This window comes from Letharia lupina (genome assembly GCF_014066315.1).
Source record: "Letharia lupina isolate WasteWater1 chromosome Unknown contig_13, whole genome shotgun sequence".
Lineage (NCBI taxonomy): Eukaryota > Fungi > Ascomycota > Lecanoromycetes > Lecanorales > Parmeliaceae > Letharia > Letharia lupina.
In genome coordinates, this window is record NW_023502982.1 from 1,942,919 (window position 1) to 1,966,045 (window position 23,127).

Genomic DNA, 23,127 nt, shown 5'->3' on the forward strand with positions numbered 1-23,127 from the left:
ACGACTGAGCCATCATCTGCTACTACGGCCTCGAGTCTCCCCGTGTCACCCTCCAATCCTGCTCTCCCATCATCAACCACTTCGTCAGCAATCCCGACTTTCATCTCCCCAAACTCTGGATCCCGGGATTCCGCGAGCCGGTATGGCAGATGCAGGGTTCAAATTGCGCATCGTGAGCGGAAAGTGGGAATCGAGGTTTTCGATGCGCGACGTCGTGGTCAAGATGGAGCGGGTGCTCGCGATGTGTCAGCCGCCGGCGTATAGGGGCATTGGGGGAAGTGCGCCGGTGATGGGGAAGGAGAAATTCATGTATGCGGCGTTTCATGTGCAGGTCTCGGGGGTGAGGCAGTAGTGGGACGGATAAAGGAGGGAGTTGGGGCCTTCTTTTTTGGCCCTGGGGTATCTTTCCGAGACGGGGATTTCAAAATCAGATGAAACAGGCTCAGAAAGACCCGGTCGCTATTTACCTTCCGGGAGTATTCGGGAACTAGAACCGGGTGTCGAAATTGGGAAATCTATAGCTGCTGGTGTCTAAGTACAAGTAAAACCACAATTGCCAGACCGGCTTCCTCCACTATATGCCCCAAAGTTACAATGATGCTGCTGATCACCCGTCTGCCAATTCCCTTGACCGGGGTACTCAAACCACAGCGGATCGCTATCGACCGCCCCGACCTGGATGTTCAGCGTACTTGGTAGCTTACTGTAAAATGGAGTCCAAGCACCCCGAGGTGACTCAACGACGGTGTCATTTGAGGTGCTGATTTCAACCTGGTTGGAGTCGAAGATTGTGACCGTGAGTCTGTAATGGCTCGTGTCCGTTCCGGGACCTTGGTTGAGTTGGTATTGGATCACGTGCACGCCGCACCAGCCGGGTGCGTAGCCGCCGGCGACGTTTTGGGCTAGTGAGAGATTTTGGTTAGCTTTGGCAGTGTTGATGACGGCAGGCTGTGAACTGGGCACAGAAATTAGGCATAGGAGGTCGACGAAACGTACCGGAAGTTGGGCCATAAGGATCGCTCGGACAGATTTGTACACAGACTGTCGTCTCATATGCCTGCGTGCACGGGGGAGGGGCCGTGAGGGCAGCTTGCACGATTTCGTTCGCATTGTCCCAGAATTTGGCGCTGGAGCCGGGCTTTCCGCCCAGCCCTTGACCGCAGGCGTTACAGGAGACTGTGATCGTTAGTGCCGCTTCACCTTGTACATTTAGGGCAACCAAGTACTCACAGCCAGGGCCTCCCGATGAAGCAGCGGGTGGGAAGAATCGAAGGTCGTACGTTGCGCAGACAGGAATGTTGAAGAAGCCGGCCGTCTCTGGTGCGATGTCGAGAGCCTGCAGTGCCTTGACTAAATCCGATGTGAGGGGCTGGCCCGAGCTGAATGCATCTTGGTATTGGCTTGCGGCATCGTAGTTGAAGTCACCAACTTGCCATGAGGCGACTGAACCCTTGATCGCACTTGTGATATTGAAGGGTTCACTGGGAAGGACGGAAAAGGGTTCGCTCCATCCTTGCGGGGTGGTTGGCATGAGATTCTGGTCGCTGGAAGAAAGGAGAGGCTATCAGCAACAAATAATTCCAGGGTGTTTGGGAAAGACATTCGTACGGGTTGATTACGCCCGCATTAAATATCCTGGCCATTCCACCAGGAGCGTCGCAGATGGTGAGTGTTCCAAGATTATCAGTATCCTTCAAGCTACTCTGGCAGTAGTCCTGATCGATTCCCTGCTGCTGAACGTTGCCATTTGTGTCTTTAATAGCTACTCCATATGGCACATACATGATAAACACGCCGGAGTCGATCCATGCGAAACTTCAATTAAAGTTAGCTAGACCGACGCACTTTCTATGTAGGGAGGTGCTTACTTGATGGCTTTGTATGTAAAGATCTTAACAAAGTTATCGAGTATACCAGTCTCGAGACCTTGAGTGTAGTCCGATTGCACCCAGAAACCGCCTGTAAACAGTTCGGTCCACTCCGCAATAGATGAGTTTGAACCGATGGTGCTGTTGAAGGCAGCTTCTACTCCGGTAGATGTACCTTTCAGATAGTTTCCGATGAAATCGGTGATAGTGGAGTACCTTTATTCAGTGAACCAAAAGGTTAGCATGGCTCTAGTTACTGTGAAACGCAACTCGTACTCGCTGAATCTCTGGTCGACGACTGGTCCGATGCTATTCGCGGTGGCAAAAGCCGTGATGAAGCTGAAGATTGCACTTAGGGCTCCGAGGACTGGGCTGATGGCGGCGCTCTATAGAGAGTCAGATCTGAGAACCAAAGGAGTCCAGTCATCCCCTTCAAAGGTAGAAAGCCGAAGAAGAGAAGTGCGAAAGGCTTACCAATGGTCCAAGGATAGCGGAACCGAGCCCCAGAAGTCTGTAAGGTATCAGAATGTAAGTTGAAGCAAAGGCTAAAAGCACTCACGGAGTGACAGTGCCCATGATTTGTATCCAAGTAGCACTGGGCGATGGATTCGTGAAGAACACCTTCAAACGAGTAAGTTTTTAATTGTGCGAACCGGAGCGATGAGACTTACTGTGACGATGTTACCGCTCACCAATCCACCTATTGTGCCCGAATCTAACAGGCTAAAGTAGATATTATAGAGGTAGTTGTTGAGGTTGACCATGGCGGTGTAGGCAAGGAAACGTTGTACCGTGAGGTCGCTCCCATTGTCCCAGTCTTTCACCTGAGTGCAACCAATAGCGTCACATTCTGAATGGGGTTTTAGCTTGAATCAAAAGCTGGCCGCGTTCCTGATCCGATGCTTACTTGAAGTGTAAGTACAGACAGCGCCGGGCGGGTTGACATCGTCATGCATGAGCATAACGCCGTCGACAGCACCGTCGACGGTCGCACTAGGTGGAGCAGCAGACAGCAGGCTTGTCATGTATTCCATGACCTACCCAAAGACATGTAAGCAAGTAGTATTCACGCAGCAGATCATGAAAACATGCCGTAAAGGACTGCCATGACTCCGTAATAGTCGAAATATCGTTATTCAAGCACGACGAGGCGATTGCTGAATCGGATGCTCCTGACGGAGTGGCAACTGCACTGGTTCCGGCAACAACGTCTGCATTTTGAAATTGGAGCTTGTTGACTGCTGCATGAGTACCATTGGACGCGACGCCGACTGTCGTCGGCAGCGGCGCTAACATGGATCTTGTAGAGGATAGTGACGATGAGCTGCCTGTTGTGATTGGTGCTGAGGCAATAGCCTGTCGGGCCACGACCGGTGCTCGACCCCCAGGGATGATGGATGCTTGGATGCAGGTAAACATAGCAAAGAGATGCCACAGTATAACCAAAGAGATGTCAGGCATCTTGAAAGATGGAGTCAAGACACTTGTTGAGGTTAGTAGAGCTGTCTATCGAATGGAAGGAGAGAGCGTGTTCACGATATATAGCAGTCAATGAGAGAGCACAACAGTCATGTGTGCTGTCCAAAAGGACTATTGCTTCTGACAAGGGCAACCTTCGTACAGACAATTCATGCGCGAGAATCAAAGGAACACGATCAGTAGTCAGGCACATGAAACGAGGCACCGACCCCACACCTGAAAATGAACAGGTCTCCCACATTCTTAGAGGGTAAGCAGTGGTACGGAGTTACAACAAGGATCTGCCAAGCGCAGCCCTATGAGGTCGAAGATGCACGTGCCCGGCCACAAATGTAATGTGAAAGCACAAGCGCAGCTTTGCGCTAGAACTGAGGGGCCCAGATGAAGTGGCAGATAGCCTGACAAGCCCGAGGTAAGTGCCACAAAAGAGCATGTCCCGCATCATTCCCAGCAGAATGAGTGGATCCTCGGTGTGCTACAAACATTTTCATTAGACTTGGGCTTGGGTAAGATGTTTTCGATGACATGCTGTTTGCTCCAAAGCTGTCCTTTTCAAATGCAAAGCGACGTATCGGGTACGTTTCAGGATATTCAGGCAATGATTGGTATCGAGACGGTTACAATAGGTTCCCTTATTTTTTTCGACAGAGAAAAAGGCTCTGGACCAGAAGCGCAATCCAGCAGGGTCGAAGAACGGCCGCAGACATTAACAAATTGCTGTTTCAATGGGACTTGTTCCCAATCTCGGGAAAGGACGCAGGGGCCGTCCAAAAACCACGGCGCCAAAACTTCGATGCACAGCCCCGGCCTGTTAATAGGTACATGGAAGGGACGCAGCATTATCGGAGCACAGGTTCTAGGGTTAGTCGCTGCCTGGTATTACCGAGAAGCGAGGATCCCGAGGGCCAGGAGACTCGACGGAGTAGCCGAAGAGGATGTATCTGACCAATTCAATGCTCAAATGTAGCGGAAACATCTCGCCGGCATCATTTGGCCCCAAGAATTTGGCCGATCAGTAAGGTTAGGGTTGCATTTAGGATCCACTGTATAGGCCGCGGCCACTACGGACGTGCCGCAAAGGGATGACGAAGGACGGACGATGTGTGAATAGACTACTACACCGACGCGCAGATAAGCTATCGCAATGATTTGTTAGTCTTCTAGTGATGTTCTAGCTTTCATCTTATACTTGAGGCCAGTGTTTTGCGTGCATCAGATCGGTACTAGCATCGTCAACCGTCTCGGAGGTGCCTCAGTTGAGTGTCGCAAACAATGGTCTGATCCAAGGCCAAAGCAAAGACAGTACCTTCCAAATAACGAAGTACGAGACGGGTGTTGCAAATGTAAAGAGAGTCCAAAATGCAAGTCAAGCATTATTTGCTGTGCCTCTAGGATCCAACCGTTACCACCGGATTGATCATATTGAGGAGATTTACTCAGCGAGAGTCGGCAGTCTTGGTATTGAACTCGTATCTCGTATCTCCGTCAATACTCATCTGTATCATCCACTAATCATAGGCTCGCTTATGCGGCGGGAAGTAGCATTCGACGTGCTTGCTGCAGTGTTGCGGTGGTGTTTTATCCAACACCGAGGTCAGTATGTGAGCCCGGAGTAGACCGCCGACGATCGGACTAATGCTCAGCTGGGAATAGCGTTCCTTCTAGAGTCTAAATAAAGCAACACTGCTAGCCGTTTTGGTATTGAGCACCGGAAAAACGCATCATCATTATCCACGAAAATGACACCATGTGAAAAGCTGCCTTCAACAACACATCGTGTCTTATATGTCTTCTACAGACACCAGTATTAGTTTTTTCGCATACTACTACTCTTTACTCGTAAGCAAGAAGTGGTCGTCTTGGCACTTATGTTGTGGCGAAATCTAGGACTTGGTACCTCAGAGACACAGTCTGCTCATAGATCGTCACGCCGCGGTACTCTTCCTGCTGACACCTCCTCAAACTTTTACAGTAACATCTCCCAACACAATTTTATCTTCCCAAAATTGGCGAAACCCTGCGGTGAACCTCTTGAAGGCCGACGACCTCTCAGTGAGGACTGATATACGAATTTCACTTGAGTACCACTTGGTAAATTTGTTCCCTCATCGTTCGTTTGGCCTTTCTTTATGACGTACAGCATCATCACCTTGGCATGTCCCTGTGGTTTGTCGGAAAAGGCTGTCCTTTCTTGGCCAAGACATCAACCTTCAGCACGTCCCACCCCTTGTCTTTCCGTCAGCATCTCGATCACGAAGAATTGCACCTTGTTCCAGTAATACTTGCACCATGACACCGGGTCCGATTGTCATCTCCCAGTCTAGTGGCGTATTGCCTCTGTCGTCAGGAACTTCCATTTCCGCGCCATGTTCCAAGAGGACTTGTACAAGGCCGGTGTGCGATGTCTGCGCTACAACGTGCAAGAGCGTGAGTCCAAATCTTTTGCGTAGGTTGGCATCTGCGCCGTGCTCGAGCAATTGTTCTGCAATTGAGATGTGCCCACAGATGACGGCGAAGTGCAATGCTGCACGATCATCAAGTTTTGTCGCGTTCACGGCTGCGTGATTGTCGATGAGAAACTGGACAAGCTCGAGATGCCCGTACCGAGAAGCAACTTGGAGGAGTGTCATGGCGTGTTGGTCTTCAGCATCTACATGTACTAGTACGCCGCGCTTCAGTATAAGAAGGCGAAGTTTGGCAAGATCTCCACTTTCTGCGGCGACGTGTGCGGCTTCCCAGTCGGTGAGAGGCTTTTGCGCTTCATCCTCCTCGTCTCTATCTTCTCCTTCTTCTTCCTTAACCATTTCGTACTTTGCAGGCTCAGCTTTTTCGTCTCCAGAACTCCCAACGACGCGCTTTTCGACCATGCTGACTCAATGGGTTATTGTTACCCATGATAATACAAACACTACGAGAAGTACCAGGGTTCCTCCGAGTGCTCCCCCTAAAACCCTGCTGATCAATGCCTGCATGTTGGCCTTGGTTTGCCAGTAATGGGCGAGAGACAGAAGACTTATCAAGCCTTGAGTCGAAGGAGAAAGGGCGAAGCGATGGCGTATGAACCTTTTCGGACCACTGGCTTACGCTAGAGACTGGTCTGGACCCTCTATGTTTCTTGGCATTGCAGTAACCACACAGTATCTTCGAACCAGCTCTTACTTACACTTCTCTCCGAGTTTTGGACTCTGGAGGCATCATGGCGCTCGACTGGGGATTGGCAGCTGTCATTGTTGCAATCGCTATTATCCCCTTGATGATCTCGTCTACAGCTGTCGGCTTCATACAGGCCATCGGTCGTCGGCTTCGAGGCCGTATCTGGCCCAAAACAACGCAATGCGATTCTTTACTCTGGGCCGATACGCCTTCTGATAACAACGGCATACACGACTGTGGCGTCACTCCTGCTTCTTGCCTCCATCGCAGCAACCGTGTTGCTCATGTCATAGCTCCGAAATGTTGGAATTCTACGATTGACATCATGTCCAATCGAGCGTGGAACTCTCCAGGAAGGCGCGCAAGGAAACCCCTCAAAAAGCCATTGCAGCTGGAAGCTAAAAAGACATACCTGAGAACAGACGCAAAGACCGTCCTAGCCTTCTTCTCGTATGCGACGTCGAGGTTTGACAGTCCGCCGTCTAGCAGCCAGAGCCTTGTCGTATATGGCGACTCTAGTTTAGTTTGCGGATTGAAATTTGAAGACGCCGAGCTTGAGCTTGAAGAGATTCCGGATCCAAAGGGGGGAAAAGCGATGCTTGTGGCATATTTGAAAGGCTCTCTTGCAGAAAACAGATTGACTAAGAACAAACTTCAGAACATCATTGATAGCTATCCGCCGCTTTACCGTGACACCTTTCAAGTGAGACCTTCCGCGCCACCTATGCCATATCCCATCAAGGACCTTCGAGATGCCCGAGTTCGCGGTGCTTGGATAATCGCTGTTGGTATTGCTGGAAGTATCCACATGGCCATGCCCGTATTCTTCGATCCTTCACCATCCGAGTCCCATGATAAGGCCGACCTGTGTGCCGGTTTTGGGAAGCCGAACAACCCTATCACACGTGTTATCCAGACTTTGAAGCCCATCAAGACGGCGTTTGCCTCGGCCTCTACGAATGATAAGAAGAACATTCAAGTGGTCATTGGCGCTATTACAATTATGCATGGCACAAGAACGTAAAGCAATATTTACAGCTTCATTGTCGGCACAGATCTTCACAGTGTTGTCCCAATCACACTCTCCAGCCACCAATGTGACTTTGTACTCGAGCTCTTCAAGACCAATGTGACAGATAAATCTATACTGTCGATAGCAGACAAGATACAGTTGGACCCCATATTACTTCAGGTGTTGTACGTCGCTCTCTGGGGGACCATTCGGGTCGTGAGGTTCTACAAGAACAACTATAACCGGGTCAGGATCCCGGATTTGCTGATAAATTATGACGCGGTTTATTTGAGGGACTGTGATGACGAGTAATGCACAACGCTTATCGCGCTATTCGATGGTATTAAGGCGCAAAAGAAAAGGGCCATTCGATGTAGAGAATTTTTGACCTGCTCTGCACTTTTCTATCGTTGGACCACCTAGTCAAGCTCGCAGAGCTGTGTGCAGACGAAATACTATGTCAAGGGCAGCTCAACGAGCGTTCTCCTGTTCAAAAAGCTTCGATTGATGTCTTTCAGCTTGTCTTGATACTGACAGTCACTACTTCCAGGACTTGCTTTATGTCTACCCTGATCCTTGCTGAATACATTTGTTTCTTTACCTTCTCTACGTCACTGGTACGTAAGGGTGTGAGGTGCCTTGAGCATACAACTGGTGTAGTTCTAGGTCAAGCGTTCGCAGGTCTACAGTCTTAAAAGGCGCACAGCAAGTTCGTGATGGTATGGCACATAGTCTAGGGTGTCTAATTGGAACCCTTCCTGTCCTTCCAAAGAGTTTTGGCTTCGAAGGATTCTGTGTAGAGTCTAAAACCTAATCTTTTCGCCTCTACCACAGCTAAAGAAGATCTAGGTGGAACCTCAATCAATGCCCCTGGAATTGCTGCGTGACATTTCCTCCCATCTACAACAGTACGTAAAACGTCAAGGTCATTAAAATCATTACGTGCCATAAGACCACAAACTCAGTCAGCTGCACCTCCATTCCGCAAAGCTAGCGAAGAACGGATCATTCATCAATCGTGCCATGTCATCACTCTTCAACCCAATCATGACCTCCACTCCATTCGGCTCAGTGCTCCTATTTCCCGGCTCTGACGCGGGAAGAATGACACAGACGCCCGGGAATGGTATCTTCGAAACTCTCACACGCTCGCTTGGTCCACCAATAACGTGGCCCCAGTCCATGTGAAGGTTGCCCCACGATGAGATCGTCAAGGCGCTTTCGCCAAATGTTCCTCCGCTCATGATTACTTTGCTGACATCTGGAACGGAGCCGATGGCTGAAATGGCACGCTTGATGTATTTCTCATCAATTCGTGATATGGATTGTCGGATGGTGCGCGCTATCTCGGGCAGCTGGGGTGGGGACGAGAGCAAGTTTCGCAACGGCGTTGTTGCGTTGTTGAAGAGAATCATATTGCCCATATAAGAGTTCGTATCCTCGCGCATAATACGACGTCCATCTAACGGGATGTTGAGTACTCTGGTATCCTCCGTTGCAGCGTCCCCAGGTTCTAGGTTTCGAGCAACTGTAATGGAGCGCCAGAGAAGCGCTGACAGTGCATCACTGGTGGATATCCAGTCTGAGCCTTCCAGCTTAGCTGATGCAAGATCTTTCAGCCCTTTTAATCTCTGTGCAGAAAGATAGAAAACATGGGAATCCACTTGAGGAGGCTCGGGCGCAATTTCAGGGCCTTCCCCTTTTGCCACTCCTGGTTGATAGCCAGCAATGTTGTCTGGAATAGTCGCGTATTCGGGAAATTCGTCCAAGCTGGCGCCAGTCTCTGAAGACATCAGTCTTTCGCGCCGCGTGGATTCTGTGAGAGTCGGCGCAGCGCTCTCGCCTCTGCAACATGTGGCCCATGTCTGAAGAATCGTCTTCAAGGATGTGCCATCCCCAAAGGAATGGTGTAAAGATATACCTAAGACGAGCCCACCCCGGATAAAGTTGGCTTGCGCAAGAAATACGGGTTTCTCGGCTTTCATCAAGTCTGGGAGTGAGTAAACCACATTGGAGTCCACGGCCTCCATGGGAAAGTGGCGCCGCTTCAGGTCATCATAATCCATCTCGGGGTGAGATTCAGTGAGATCTTGTGCCGTGAAGATGTCTTCAACAGCGCCGAAGGGAGTCGTAACACACATACTGCCTTCTTGGATCGGATTCGAAGCGGCTTTGACATGTCCTGCTACTGTTGGAATGGCTTTGATGGTTTGGGCGAGCCCGGATTTGAGGATTTTGAGGATCTTCTCTTTACTCGAGCTAGATGCAGGGATGAACAGCGCTTTGGGAGTGATGTGGTGGCGTGGCATGACGTTGTCCAGAGGCCCCATGAGGAGAGGTTTGGCATTGTCGTCAGCAGACAGGGTATGGCTGGAAGAGCCGCGTCCGCTGATGGCAAATAATGGGAAAGCCTGAATGCTATGTCGTTTTGCGGTAGATATGGAGGGTAAATGTTTCGAGTAGATGAGCCATTGAGACTGGACAACGCACCGGACCATGTTCTCCGCGATATCTGTCCCGACTGCCTTCCTTAAGCACGCTTACGTTGGCTGACAGGTATCACTGTCTGCACCGGTCTGCGAAGAAAGGCTTCGAAAGAAAGACAACGTCAACACATGCCATATGGTCCATCCTATTATAAGCTATGGTGTTCAGCTCGCTTGTAGTAGGAATATGTTGTTTTTGACTGTGCTCGGGATGGCTCGCTCCAACGTGCCACGAGCGTGCATTCAAGACTCGTGTCCCACGCTGGTTCGGTAGCCCGCATCACTCCCACCAATTGTAGGCTTGTATTTGCGCCTCATAGGGGATCGTTCCGGGGACGGCGGCACGCTACTCACCCCATCTCAACATACTTTCTAGCCCAAGGCAAGCTAGGGTAGGCTACCAGCCGCTCCCCTCGCGAGCCTGCATTCCCAATTCTTTCGCCGACCAAATCCTCTCGGCGAAGTTACGACCACAAGGTCGTGTCAAGAGTTAACGGAAGCTGGTTGATCCTGAATTTTTATGTCTGCGCAGATGATGTATGATACTATTGCTAGGAAGGACGCGCCAGAGAGTGGAGCAGGCTTTCACTGCCTGAAAATTGAGAGGAAATCATCGGGACAGAGGTCAAGGAACCCGGAACTGGAGGATTAGCTAATCGTATTGCTGCAGGCACCACCTGGTCGAGATGATGAGACGATCCGAGATGATCTTGAAAACCTGGACTTCCCCAGTCTCCAGCGTGAGGATTTGCGAAAGCCAGCATAGGTCGCCACTTAACATCAAAACCCAAAACTGACTCCGCCCTTCATTTCCATTACGACCATAGAAGAGGTAGTTTTCAAGGTTCAAGGACATATCACTATGCCCGTCGCATTCAACAGACGACCGATATCTGTTGATCCAGTATATGTGCTTAGCATGTCGCTTTCTGTCACATGTTCGGGCCTCATCCCGCACCAAAGCCTTAGGATCGGACATCCGCAGACACTATACCCTGAGTGCGTTAGCTGCACCTGCCACTCCAGCTTGATAATGCACAGCTCAAGCCTCATGGCCCAAACGTTTTGGATAATGGGTGCATTCAGTGGTCTCATATGCATTTAGAGTAGCATTTAAGGAGGTATTAGTGTAGCCATGCTGCCCTCCTGTTGGCTGATTGCAACGAAACGCTTGTCGCATTGTCGCATTGTCATTGTCGCAGGATTTGCCTCAGCCCCAGGCGATCTTTCCACTTCTCCTCGAGGCTTTTTCAATCCTTCATGTCGTTGGATCTTCTAAGCATAGAAGTCTTAAGTATAAGCCTCAGAAAGCAAATGATCATGTTGTCTGTACCATCGCGAGTTGGCATAGCTCTAGCAATGACCCTCTTACCTATGAATGCAAATGTTGCCGGGCCCGCCGATGACGAGTACATCGTCTGGCCCGTGAATCCATCACTGAGAAGGCGGTACAAACCATCACAGCCGCTGTTACAGAGCTTGCTGGTGGCGCTCATATCGAGTGGCTCTGGACCGACTACAGATATACAAAGATGGCATGAAAAAGACAGAAGCGCCATCGAAGTACTTTGGCTATAGCACCTGCACCGTCAGCGAAGCAGCAGGCAGGATATATGGCTTTTCTAAAAGAGAAAAGCTTGATTTTGTCAAAATGCCCCGACTACAGCACAGCCTCTCTTGCCGAAATCATGTGGAGTATTCGCGAACGTGTACTGTACAGGGTAAACAGCGTCAAGCCAGAAGCGTTGTGACACTATTTTGGGGCTCGATAGACCCCGTCCCCTTCCCATTGGATCCGCAAGACGATCTCTGACAAGCAGTTTACAAAGCAATGGAGGCTTTGCGGACCCTAGACGTCTTGATCATCTGTGCTGCTGGGAGCGATGAACTACAAGTAAACGTCGTAGGATGGTGGATACGGCTCCTGCAGTGTTCAGTCTTTACGCAGCAATACCAACCCTTGTGGTCGTTGGGAATTGTGACAACTACGGTGAAATACATTGGACTTGTCAGAAGCAAAGAAGGCGGGAATATCCGCAGATACATGCACCTGGCGTCCAGATCCAACGTGCCTCGGCTGTATTAATATCGGCGTACAGAATCGAGACTGGGACCTCGTTCTGTAAGCAGACCGAAACGCTCGAGGAAGGAGTACCGCTAGAATTCATACCCAGCTGCTCCACTCGTAGCCGGCGTCGTAGCATGGCTCATGGCGGTTGGAGAAATGCCAACGGGACCCGACCTCGTGTACAATTTCCTGGCTACGACAGCTGGGTGGAGACGATCGAATGGTGGCGAACACATGGTTTGGGACATGGTTCCTTGGAATCTGGATCCACCAGTCTGGAACTTTCTCAATGCCAGCGTTTCCAGATCCATGACCAATATGTCGCACATCAGACTGCCGGAATAATCGTCCAGCATTTACTTTAGCAAGAGTGGCGGGAGGAATATATGCAGATCTTAAGTGAGATGCACGAGGTGTGGGGCTCTACGTTGCGTGAAATCTATCCCCACATCGGTGATGGCGTCCGGCAACAGCATGCCAGAGGCGCCAGTGGGGTTCCTGGGCGCACGGGTATGTGGAAAGACCACTCCGGAGCGCCGTACCGCGCAAGTAAGTGTGACGTAACTCTGGAGAGATAACGAGAAAGTTGGTACCAAAAACGAGTGAGGTACGGTGATCTCTCGACCGACAGTCTGCGTTGTGCAGTTGCAGATACAAATAGCGTGTCCCGAGGACTCTGGCCTCAGACCACCTTCCCATCAGGGGGAATCGGCCCGCGCGGTATGTAGATCATCTTTATTCGCCTATTCTTGGGCAAGTGGGAGATATCCCTATCGCTCCCCTTCTTAATTTCCGAGGACAACCTTCCTATTATGGCACTCTACTATTCGGACCCAAAAATGCGTGGGCCCCCATGTAGTTTCCAAAACGTCATATCTTAGCCTTTCCTATCAGACTTCAAAGCTTGCCTTGCTAGTCACCAATCCGAAACCGGCATGACAGATCAGCCGAATTTGCAAGGCGCCAAGTTGAGAACAGAGAGCCATGACACGTCTCAGTCCTGGTAAAGAAAAAGCAGGTGCTAAACATATTCTAGCTTCTAGAATTGCTATAACCCTGACCAAAAGCCATGAGTGGCAAAGGTAAGTCTTGGCGAGCGTCACACCCACGGAACAACAGACAAATTGCCAGCGCCCCATTTGAAGGGTTATGTCATGTTCGGTTGGGGATGAGGCCAAGACTGGGATCATGTGTTCATATTTGCGGCCTAGGTGAAGATTATTGGCATGGTATATTTGTTTACGGCTTTAGCGTGTGGAGCAAAGTATCGGAGAGCAACACCCGCGCACTTCAAAGCTCACGGGCCCGCAACGCCTCAACCTCGATTTCCTATTGGCGTGCAGACGTTTTCAGATGTCCAACAAAAGGTCCCGGAGTGAGGAAATTGAGTAGCAGACTCGCGCAGCCGTCGTGCATGACAAAATTGCCCTCCGAAGAAGATTTTGCACAGAGTCAGTATCATGATGTGCTCAGAATTGAGAAGAGATCCTGGGTGCCTCAAAAGTTAAATTGGCACTGAGGACGGGGAAACCAATTCGGGCTACTGGGTAAGATCCATACGGCACTGGAGCTCAGTACGCTTCTCCCAGAGAGATGGAAAACTGACGTGGAGGAGGTGAGGAAGTTGAGTGAGCTTTTGGAGTGGGGATTTTGAAAAGGAAAGAAGACCCAAGAGTGGGAGAGCGACGCAAGGTCAGTGGAAGAGGTGGTGCGAGTGGCGACTCATAATATATGCTGTAAAGGAGTGAGGAGATGGGCATAAGCGGGAAGATTGGCACAGGTGCGTGGAGGGTAGATCTGCTGAGATTTCCGAACAGAATGGGCTGGCTGAGCATTGCCCTTTTAGAAGTAGTAATACAGTAGCAAAATACAACTCTCAACACGATTCGTAATCGTACCATCTCTACACTTATAATGCCCGTAGATGCAATCAGGTAGCTCCTCTGCGTTTACCCTCAGTCATTTTGGACGGAGAAAACTTGAAAAGGATACAAAGATATGGCTCACCCTTGATCATTGATAGGTGGCGGAACATTGTTAGCACCATCCAGATCCGTATAGTTCTGTGTATTCGCCGCTGCGTTGCCCTGGTATGGCAGGCCTTGGTCTTTGCACACCTGATATTGGTCCGCGGGGACGGTTTGTGATTGTAGCTGCAAGGGCGCTTCTACGAACGTTGCAAAGAAGCCGGCGATAAGATGCCAGTCTATGTGGCAGTGGAATGCCCAGACACGTGCAGGCTTTTGGTCAGCGAAGGTGTTGGGGTGCAGATAGGGGATAGGGGATACTTATCTGGGTTGTTTGCTATGAAGCGAAAGGTCACGTAACCACCCGCATTGACCTTGACTACATCGCGACGTATGGGAGTTGCTGGGGGGTCGATGGGCATTCCGCCGTAGACGCCAGCGTTGGTTGCGGAGCGCTGTACTATCTGGAAGTTGTGGCCGTGTATGTGGAGCGGATGGCCGCCTGTGTCGAAGTTGTTGACTACTACTTCAACTGTGTCGTAGTAGTCTACTACATGGGCGTTGGCGGCATGCCCATAGACAATTGGGTTCGTGGCGTCTTTGCCAACGCTTAAAGCTGTGTAGAGTGAGGGCACTTTTGGTTCGGTATAAGTGATGTTGTTGATGGTGAATCTGAGTTCACATGTCAGCGACGCAACCTCGGACCGCATTGAGTTAAGGGAATGATTTACCGGTTTTGGTTATCAGTAACTCCAGAGTTCACGTTGAATATGATTTGGCGAGTGACAGGTGCGAACAAAGCCAATTTGTCGTACGGTACTAAGCCGAAATCATCGAAGGCCAAGCCGCCATCGTAGGAGGCGAAAGTCGGAGCTTCCGAAGGCAACGGCTTCGCGGCGTCGTACACAAGATACCCGGTAGCATTAAGATCCAGAGTTGAAGGGACACTGTCGAACATGGAAGGATCCATGGCGCCAACAAATGCGAAGTTCTCATCAGCATTGGGCTTTGCTGTTATCAAGACACTCATACGCTGAGCGTCGGAGAGGTAAATTAGGTCTGTTTTTTGGGCTACGGTATAAACGCCATCGACCTCGATGATGGTCATCTCATGTTGGTCGAATTTAACAAAGAACGCGGCGAAGTTGGCCATGTTGATGATCCTGACCATGTATGTCTTGCCCGGTGTGATGGCGAATGATGTCGTCGCGTTGTCATTAATGATTGCTGAGTCAGGAATTGGTTCTGTGTGCTCAGGTGTAAGCATTCCTTGTTCCCACGTGCGGACAAGACTGACTCGCCTGCCCCGGAAGGATTTTGAATTGGGGAAAGAAAGCCGGGGATTAGCTCTGGCATCTGTTTGTGGTACCAATCCGATAGGGTCAGCACTAGCTCTTCGTCGTATTGGCCAGCATAAGGCGAGGCTGGATCGTGAATCAAGATAGGCCCTCGGAAGCCGTCAGGGTATTGGCCCCCGTTGTGGGAATGATACCAGTAAGTCCCAGGCTGATTAACCTGTTGCAGGTCTTAGCAATCGAGTCCTCGTATGATGTTTTTTATGGTGTAATACTTACCGTAAAGACTTGGGTGAAAGTCTCCCCAGGGCCGATTGGGCATTGCGTCACTCCCGTCGGGCCATCCATAGAATTGGTGCCGTTCTGGAAAAGACCATGGAAATGCACACTTGTGGTCTCGTTTCCCAGTTGATTAGTTAGATGCACAGTAATCTGTTCACCAACATTGGCCATGACTGCTGGGACTGGCCATTGATTGTTGATGCCGATGACAGGTCTTGCGTGCAGACCATCTGGGTTCCGGTTGACCCAAGTGACATCCCAATCGTAGACAGCAGCATATATGCAAATGCCGTGGGCCAAGCTAGCCAAAAGGGATGATTTTAGGAGCATCATGGTAGTGAGTCGGGATAAACTAGTGTACCCTCGAGAAGGCTGATAGTATGGACCTGGAAGATAACGAGCGTTTGCTCCCTTTTATATAAGTTGCAGCGATTCTTCTCAGGCTGTCTCGACCCTTCTCGACACCACTTTTCATGCCCAAAAAATCCCTCGTATTCCCAATTCATACCAATTTGGCGAGCGGAGCTGACAGTAAACACTGCTAGCCTCGGATATGGTTGATCATCAGCTCATTGGCGACTACTAAGATCGGTAGATCGAGAACGTGAGGATAATACAGGCCCACTAATAGCCTATCGTCCGTTCGCCGCCAGACCCCATGAATTGGCGGGCTTTGATAGGCTCGCTCGGGGGGCTTGGAAAAAGAAATAAGCCCGGAGATAAGTTAGCCAACAGGTGCACCTGAGCAGAAACTCTGATCATGGTGTATCCGGAAGTGGGCGGGCTCTTTGAGGTAGCACTTGACTATTGGAAGCCTATCAGGTGCCTTCGAGAACTGGCGACAACAGCCATAGCGAGTATCAATCAAATTTAACGAACGTGACGCTTTCAATGGTTTTCATGTATACCAAATGGATCAAAACAAACAAACGAGAGTGAACGATGGACTGCATGTAGACCAGGATGCAAGCCTTGCCAATTGTGGAGACAAGGCTGAAGAGGTGGTGTATGCAAGAAGCTCGGATAAATTCCCCGAAAGAAAAACTCAAAGGAACCGCAAGCTGATGCTACCCTGGATATGAAACGGGAATCTGGTCTTGGACAAGTTGTGATTCGAAGACTTTGGCCAAATTGACGATCATACATCATTTCATCGTGACTAGAGGTTTCTGGTGGCAGACGCAGGATCAGCGGATATCCCGGCCAGCCAGTATCACGCATAGCATGCTGACCTGCAGCGAAGAACTCGAAGATACCAGACAACGCTCGATGTTACCCATGATGGTAGCCATTCATCCGACCAGATCTCCATCCAGCCATTTGTCACAGCCCCTCAAGACGCTGAAATGACACCAATTGAAAACGACGCGACTCAACAAGCGTAGTAACCTTCAGAAAGTAGAGTGGACGGCAGCGCATTTCCGGTTGACGGTCTAGACCTAGTCACCATCGTTTGTCTCGGTAAAATTTCCTCTAAGACCGAACCCGAATGCACGGCTGACCAGGCCGTCGGGCTGCGGCATTTGTCAAGAAATGGATTTTATGTTGTATCTCCTGCATGATTGCTGACTTTGTGGATGGAGGAAATTTGATGTAATGGTGGGCATCCATGGGGATCCCGTGTTTTTTTTCCTTTTCTTTTTCACTTAGTACAGTCAGCAACGCGGCGATGCCACTACGCCGCTAATTTATGCAAGCGTGAGCAAATAATGAAAAGTGCCCAGATGAGTATGCAGGAGCGGAAGCAGAAGCAGAAGCAGAAGCAGAAACAGAAGCAGAAGCAGAAGCAGCCTGACGTCATGTGGTGCCTTTTACCCGCTGTCAAGCTGATAAGACGCAGGAACACGAGGAATGAGGCGACAATAAATCATGCTGATCAGGACATGGCCTGTTGACAAACAGGTAACCTAAATTGTGGATGTGATTGCGGCGGTACTCTAATCGACGATCGCTTTTTGAAAAGGAGTATCCTCTCAAATGAGATGAGGGCTGTGCAATTGCCGTGAGAGCTGGCAGCCTACGGCCCGCTGGAATCCTTCACCAAGTGTTGAAGGTGTGTCAGGTGGCAATGGTCGTATGGGCATATGTGTGTGTCAAGGTATTAGCGTCCTTTTGCCATATATCTAGCCCACACACAACACTCCATAGAATAATCAGGCAAACAAGTAAATCTGTTTACCCCACTGCCCTTTAATCCTTGATTGCAATCATGGCTTTGTGATCTCCATGACTGGCCCACAACGCCTTCACACTCCCGCGTGAGCCACATGCCTCTTGGTTCTCACTGTCTTATGAAGGCTTTTCCATCATTACTCTCCTTCGAATTGGAGGCGTTTTCGCGCGACGTACGACGTTTCTGCTGTGAGAAAGAAGGAAGTTGTGGGCGAGAAGAAGTAGGATTTGAGGGTGCTGCATAAATCAGCTATCATTTCGATATCGAAAGAGCAATGATGTGGTAGGCATAGGGAAGCTGCAATGTCTGCGTGATGTCCCTGAGCTTCTCATGAGATCATAGTTAGGGATGCGGATTTGTCATATGACACGTAACGTCACGTCAGACCTCTCTCGTCAATTGACTATCATAGCAAGCCAAATAACCGCACGGCAAAAAGACTATACTGTATAATTGACGGTATAATTAACGATACACCTACGCGTTGAAAGATTTCACGTAAATTCTAAGGAAATTTTCTGCTTAGTTATCTTGATAGGGCTTCGGTATCTAGGCGTCAAGATAATTCTTATTACCTAAGAAGCCTAGTGGTACTCGTTTCCACCCCCATTTGCACGTTACCCCCATTTGCACGCTCTAAAATCCGATAAATCCGACGTAACACCAAAATGCCTACCTTTGACCAAATTTGTATGGCAAACTGGTACAATAATGATGATCTTTTATTTCTATTAAGGCTTAATATCGGAGAACCCAAATCACCGTTTTTTAGGCCTTATCGGCCTATCATATCTTGAAAAAACCGTTACTACCTCTTCTTCTACCTCCTCTTCTACTACCTTCTTACCTCTTCCGCTTCTTTTATCTCTTCTACCTCTTCCACCTCTTCTATTACTTCTATCTCTTCCACCGTTTCTATCTCTTTCACCTTACTACGATAAAGCCTCTAATAAAGTCTTCGATAAAGCCCGCTACTATCGAAGTAGCTTCTTATTTATCTCGCTATTATTACTATAATAGAGCGAGATTTAATAATATTAATAGACCTAATATAGAAGATATAGTAGCCTTTTTCTTAATAAAACTTCTATCTCTCTTCGTATCTTTAAAAATAGCTAGTTCGAGATAATATATACTTTAAAATTACTTCTTAAATTTCTTAGTAGCTATATTATCTAGTCGCTTCTAAATAAGCTTAAGAGTTATATATTAACTACTATAATAGACTATAGTAATAGACTATTTAAATAAGTAATAATAGTAGCTATAATAGTAATAGCTATCTATATTAGATTTATCGAATTTAAGAGCGTATAAATAGAGATAACGTATAAATAAAGATAAAAACGAGTAGTTAAGAGAGTAATCTATTTAGACTAGCGCGTTATATATTATATATTAATCTATAATAGTTAGATTACTATTCTAGAGATTAAATATTAATTATTACGTATTTCTAGTTATAGTATAAAGATCTATATCGAAAGTTTTATATATACGCTAAAACTCTTAGCATTTTTAATAAATATTTATTAAGCTATATTAGTCTTAAATAAAGCGATATATTACTCGAAACGATTTACTAACGACTTAAAAAGAGGCTAAAAAGTAATAAATTTATTACTAGAAATATCTTTTATAAGAGAGAATTTAGAAGTAAATAGAACGTATACTTAGATATATTATCGAAGTTATTCGTTTAAAAGGCGATAACGAGTATAGAAAAGATCGTTTTAAAGAGGATATACGATTATATAATTTAAATAAGCGAGTTAATAAATATATACGTAGTTATATAAAGAATTATCAATAAAAAATAAAGCTATTTAAGAAATTTATTAAATTGCCGAAGAATACCAAGAATGCCAAGAGTTTTAGCGCATGTGTAGGACTTTCGATATAGACCTCTATAAATATGCGTAAATGCTAAGGCGTATACCCCTAAGTCTACTAGGCACAAATTCCCCTTAATCGAGTTAGCTTCCGCGCGGATGCTAGCTTGATTAGAGAGGGGCTCGAGGGGGTATACGCCTAAGGCCAGCCTTATTAAATACCGTACAATATAGGTAGCCGGCTCTGTCACTACTAAGGTAGGCACTATTGCTTTAAGCACTACCACTCAAAACCGAGTCTTACTCTTGCCGTAATATTCATACCTTTGCCGAAAGGGATTGGCGGTGGTAGGCCTGCTCCCGCCGTTCATCCAGTACCGCCAGAAGATGTTGGCGCCTTGTACGGCCTCCTCCCCGGAGCGGTCGTCGGTGCCGCTAGTGGTATCTGGAGCAATTTGGACTCTGGGACCGCGAGTCCGGACATTGCGACCGGTGCTTTGCAAACTATACTGGTAGCATTGCAAAACACTGTGTCTACAGTACTCGAGGATACTAATGATAACATGTTCTGGGACGCCGCAGGTGCGAGCAATTTGATGTAAGACTCAAATTCCATCTGGTACGCTCACGTGTACTTGAGGCAATCAAGGTTGATGGTGACCCAGGAACATGCTCTCAGGAGGCTTCTTTCTCCAGCCCACCGACATATCCAACTCAGACGCAGTCGACGCATGGACTGTCGACTTCCTTTCCCGTGTCATCAACAAGGTCTGGCGTGGCTACGCCACTTATGTATCCTTCACAGATCTTAGTGACGATGCTGCTGGTAGTAAATGCGCCGTCGACACAATCAGCCCCAACTCCTCCAAATACTGCGCAGACAGCGATGTCTACTACCTCAACAACTTTGATCGCAACAGCGGTCACTTAGACAAGCGTTACGGCTATGACAGTCTCGTCGACCACGGTATCACCCCCGCGAACATCACCAAAGCTTCGGCCTAGGCTTATCGCGCTAGAGGGATTATATAAGTACGCCTGCTTTGGGTACATACGATGATGTAGCTAGCTAGCAGGTGGTAGCTAACATCGTCGACGGCAACGGCAGACAACTACTTGGAGGTCTTCGAAGCGAATGGATCCTTCATTTCTGCGCTCAGCGTACGAACTGCTGGACCTGGAACTACGAACCCGGCACCATAGGAACCGGGAGCAGTGCGCAAGGTAACAGCATGTTTCCTTGTGCATTTGGGCCTCAAGGAAGCGAAACCGCTGCTTTCCTGGCCGCGCAATGCTTCCAATAGTCCGATTAGTCCGTTTACAGGCCTAGATTAGTCCAAAATAAAGCTATTAACACAGTGCACAGTCCGTCTAAATACTTGACCGGCCAAGTGGATTTAGACTAGTCCATGGACTGGTCCGACTACTCCTTCATAGCTTTCAAAGCATCTTTCTTTAAAGTATCGACAATAGCATATAGATCTTCCTCCAAAAAGAGACCCAATTAAAATCATAACTTCAGACACTTTAATAGCTCTATAACCTCGGCCTTAAGACTAGCTCTTTGATCTGAAATCGTAACCCTATTACTACTAAAAATACGCCCATCATATCTAGATATGTACCACTAAATTCACCTACACAAATTCATGTCTGGACTAATAGTTAGACTAGTTCGTTTAGACATCTGGACTAGTCTATGCATAGTCCGTCCATCCATGGACCAGTCCGACTAATAGTCCAGAGATTGGGGGCGGACTATTGGGAGTATTGGTGCCGCGGCAAACTTCAATTACCAGAACACCTACATGCAGGAGGGGGCCCTGGCGGACGGCTGTACGGATATCCTGGCTAACCAACCGCTCGGCAGGGGAAATGTGATACATGATCCTGACTCTCCTGGCTGGGATGGAATTGCTGGAAGCCATCCGGCAACGCTAGAATTGGGCAATGCGACATACATCCCGGATGGGAGGATTTGTACGCAGACACAGGCAGAGAGGAAATGTACTGGTCCCTAGAGAAGGACAACTGGTGCAGTGTCTTCCAATGGTGAGAACTTGGGCCACGGAATTTTTGAGGAAGGTCACGTTCGTCGCGTTCTTTCTCCAGCCCTTTTCTGTTGGCAAGAGTTGGCATTACCAAATTAGTCGAAGAAGAAACCCTCGCAAATCTTACCCCCATGCCAAGTTTCATGACATTCGAACTACAGGACTGTTGTTCGCAGGCATTTCGTTACCAGCCATAAGATCCGGCTGCACCATCTTCAAGTCTTGCCACACGATCTCTTTTGCCAATCCAGTGAGATGATCCAAATCAACCACTCGAAACGACCGCATCTCATCTTCCTCATAGGGTTCAGCAGGATAATGTGACACCACACCCGCTGCGTTCACCAACATCCATGAGCGGCCTTCTTTACCAGTGCCCTTGTGGTGGCGAAGGCCAATCCCTGCCCCGCTGTGCACATGACCACATACGACGAGTTTGCAAGCGATAGGTATGTGGGAAGCCAGCTTCTCGTCTCCACCCGAAGGGTTCGCTTGGTCTCTATCGAGGAATTGGGAGCCGATGGGAGGGAGATCTAGTGGCGGGCCGTGGACGATGAGGATGTCGGTGTTGTACGGGATGATGCATTTCCCATCGGTCATCCAGGGATCTGTACACACGATATGTTAGTTGAGTAACGACATCGAACATTGAGATCGAATAGAGAAGAGTGGAAGCCACCTGTGCCGGGTTCATGTTGGAAAGCATACGTGTTCCCTTTCAAACTCTTTGGGCTGCCAAAAACTCGCCAAGTGTGACCACGAACGACAATTTCACAGGCCTCGTCTTGTAGGTATCGAAAACCATGGTTGGTGTCACTGAAGGCGTCTTGGATCGCCTTCTTGGCCGCGCTGTCAGGCGCTAGAGGATTGTTATATAGATGACCGAGAAACGAATCGTGATTCCCTCCGATCACGACTTTGAACGAGTGAGATGCGTTTTTGATCCAGTCCAATTGTTTAATCTCATCTTGATAAGTTTTGATACCTTGGGGATCCTGAAGTAAATCGCCAGCGTGGATCAGGACGTCACCGTTTGGAATTTGTGAGATACGGGGGGTTCGTGAGTGGGTGTCCGATATCATAACGATGCGGGTGGACATGATGATTTATATTCCGATTGGTGTTATACATAGATTAATGATGCTGTCTTGCGCTAGCCACGATAACGCGTATGCTGCAAATGAGACAATTGTAGTGGACAAAGACAAAAGAAAGATGGGAGATGCAAAGAGAAAGAACTCTTGGTACAATGTAAGGACAGCAGGGCGATGAGCGCCTGAGCGTAATACGGCGGGAAGATCCAGATCCGTGCTGTAAGTTTTATAGGTCATGCCTCGCCACAGTAGGTGTTGGAATATAACGTAAGTTGGGTCGATCTGGATCCTGCCCGAGGCTGGACATCGGAGATGGTAATATTAGGGTTAACTTTTGCATCACTTCTTCTTGGACTACCAAGACATC

The 23,127-nt window shown here is 48.6% G+C and overlaps 8 protein-coding genes across 8 annotated transcripts; 2 read left to right on the forward strand and 6 right to left on the reverse strand.

Annotated features, from left to right (window-relative positions):
- Positions 1-658: 658 nt before the first annotated feature.
- Positions 659-3,164, reverse strand: HO133_001990 (uncharacterized protein; the record flags this gene model as incomplete). Its single annotated transcript, XM_037292918.1, has 11 exons — positions 659-675; positions 705-902; positions 997-1,544; positions 1,609-1,815; positions 1,869-2,084; positions 2,145-2,254; positions 2,343-2,379; positions 2,428-2,489; positions 2,540-2,718; positions 2,776-2,905; positions 2,961-3,164. 11 exons carry the CDS (start codon positions 3,162-3,164, stop codon positions 659-661), a joined length of 1,908 nt encoding a protein of 635 aa, XP_037151457.1.
- Positions 3,165-5,557: 2,393 nt separating this feature from the next.
- On the reverse strand, positions 5,558-6,214 carry HO133_001991 (uncharacterized protein; the record flags this gene model as incomplete). The annotated part of the gene is made up of 1 exon (XM_037292919.1): positions 5,558-6,214. The coding sequence occupies one exon, from the start codon at positions 6,212-6,214 to the stop codon at positions 5,558-5,560; it is 657 nt and encodes a 218-aa protein (XP_037151458.1).
- Positions 6,215-6,340: 126 nt separating this feature from the next.
- Positions 6,341-7,524, forward strand: HO133_001992 (uncharacterized protein; the record flags this gene model as incomplete). The annotated part of the gene is made up of 2 exons (XM_037292920.1): positions 6,341-6,402; positions 6,486-7,524. The coding sequence occupies 2 exons, from the start codon at positions 6,341-6,343 to the stop codon at positions 7,522-7,524; spliced, it is 1,101 nt and encodes a 366-aa protein (XP_037151459.1).
- Positions 7,525-8,477: 953 nt separating this feature from the next.
- On the reverse strand, positions 8,478-10,010 carry HO133_001993 (uncharacterized protein; the record flags this gene model as incomplete). The annotated part of the gene is made up of 1 exon (XM_037292921.1): positions 8,478-10,010. One exon carries the CDS (start codon positions 10,008-10,010, stop codon positions 8,478-8,480), a length of 1,533 nt encoding a protein of 510 aa, XP_037151460.1.
- A 1,876-nt stretch (positions 10,011-11,886) lies between these two features.
- On the reverse strand, positions 11,887-12,377 carry HO133_001994 (uncharacterized protein; the record flags this gene model as incomplete). The annotated part of the gene is made up of 4 exons (XM_037292922.1): positions 11,887-11,922; positions 11,998-12,048; positions 12,096-12,105; positions 12,169-12,377. 4 exons carry the CDS (start codon positions 12,375-12,377, stop codon positions 11,887-11,889), a joined length of 306 nt encoding a protein of 101 aa, XP_037151461.1.
- Positions 12,378-14,069: 1,692 nt separating this feature from the next.
- HO133_001995 (uncharacterized protein) lies at positions 14,070-15,943 on the reverse strand (the record flags this gene model as incomplete). The annotated part of the gene is made up of 5 exons (XM_037292923.1): positions 14,070-14,272; positions 14,398-14,705; positions 14,765-15,278; positions 15,335-15,548; positions 15,608-15,943. 5 exons carry the CDS (start codon positions 15,941-15,943, stop codon positions 14,070-14,072), a joined length of 1,575 nt encoding a protein of 524 aa, XP_037151462.1.
- A 3,755-nt stretch (positions 15,944-19,698) lies between these two features.
- On the forward strand, positions 19,699-20,620 carry HO133_001996 (uncharacterized protein; the record flags this gene model as incomplete). Its single annotated transcript, XM_037292924.1, has 4 exons — positions 19,699-19,702; positions 19,854-19,873; positions 19,894-20,213; positions 20,281-20,620. The coding sequence occupies 4 exons, from the start codon at positions 19,699-19,701 to the stop codon at positions 20,618-20,620; spliced, it is 684 nt and encodes a 227-aa protein (XP_037151463.1).
- Positions 20,621-21,807: 1,187 nt separating this feature from the next.
- Positions 21,808-22,766, reverse strand: HO133_001997 (uncharacterized protein; the record flags this gene model as incomplete). Its single annotated transcript, XM_037292925.1, has 2 exons — positions 21,808-22,274; positions 22,346-22,766. 2 exons carry the CDS (start codon positions 22,764-22,766, stop codon positions 21,808-21,810), a joined length of 888 nt encoding a protein of 295 aa, XP_037151464.1.
- Between the last annotated feature and the right edge of the window lie 361 nt (positions 22,767-23,127).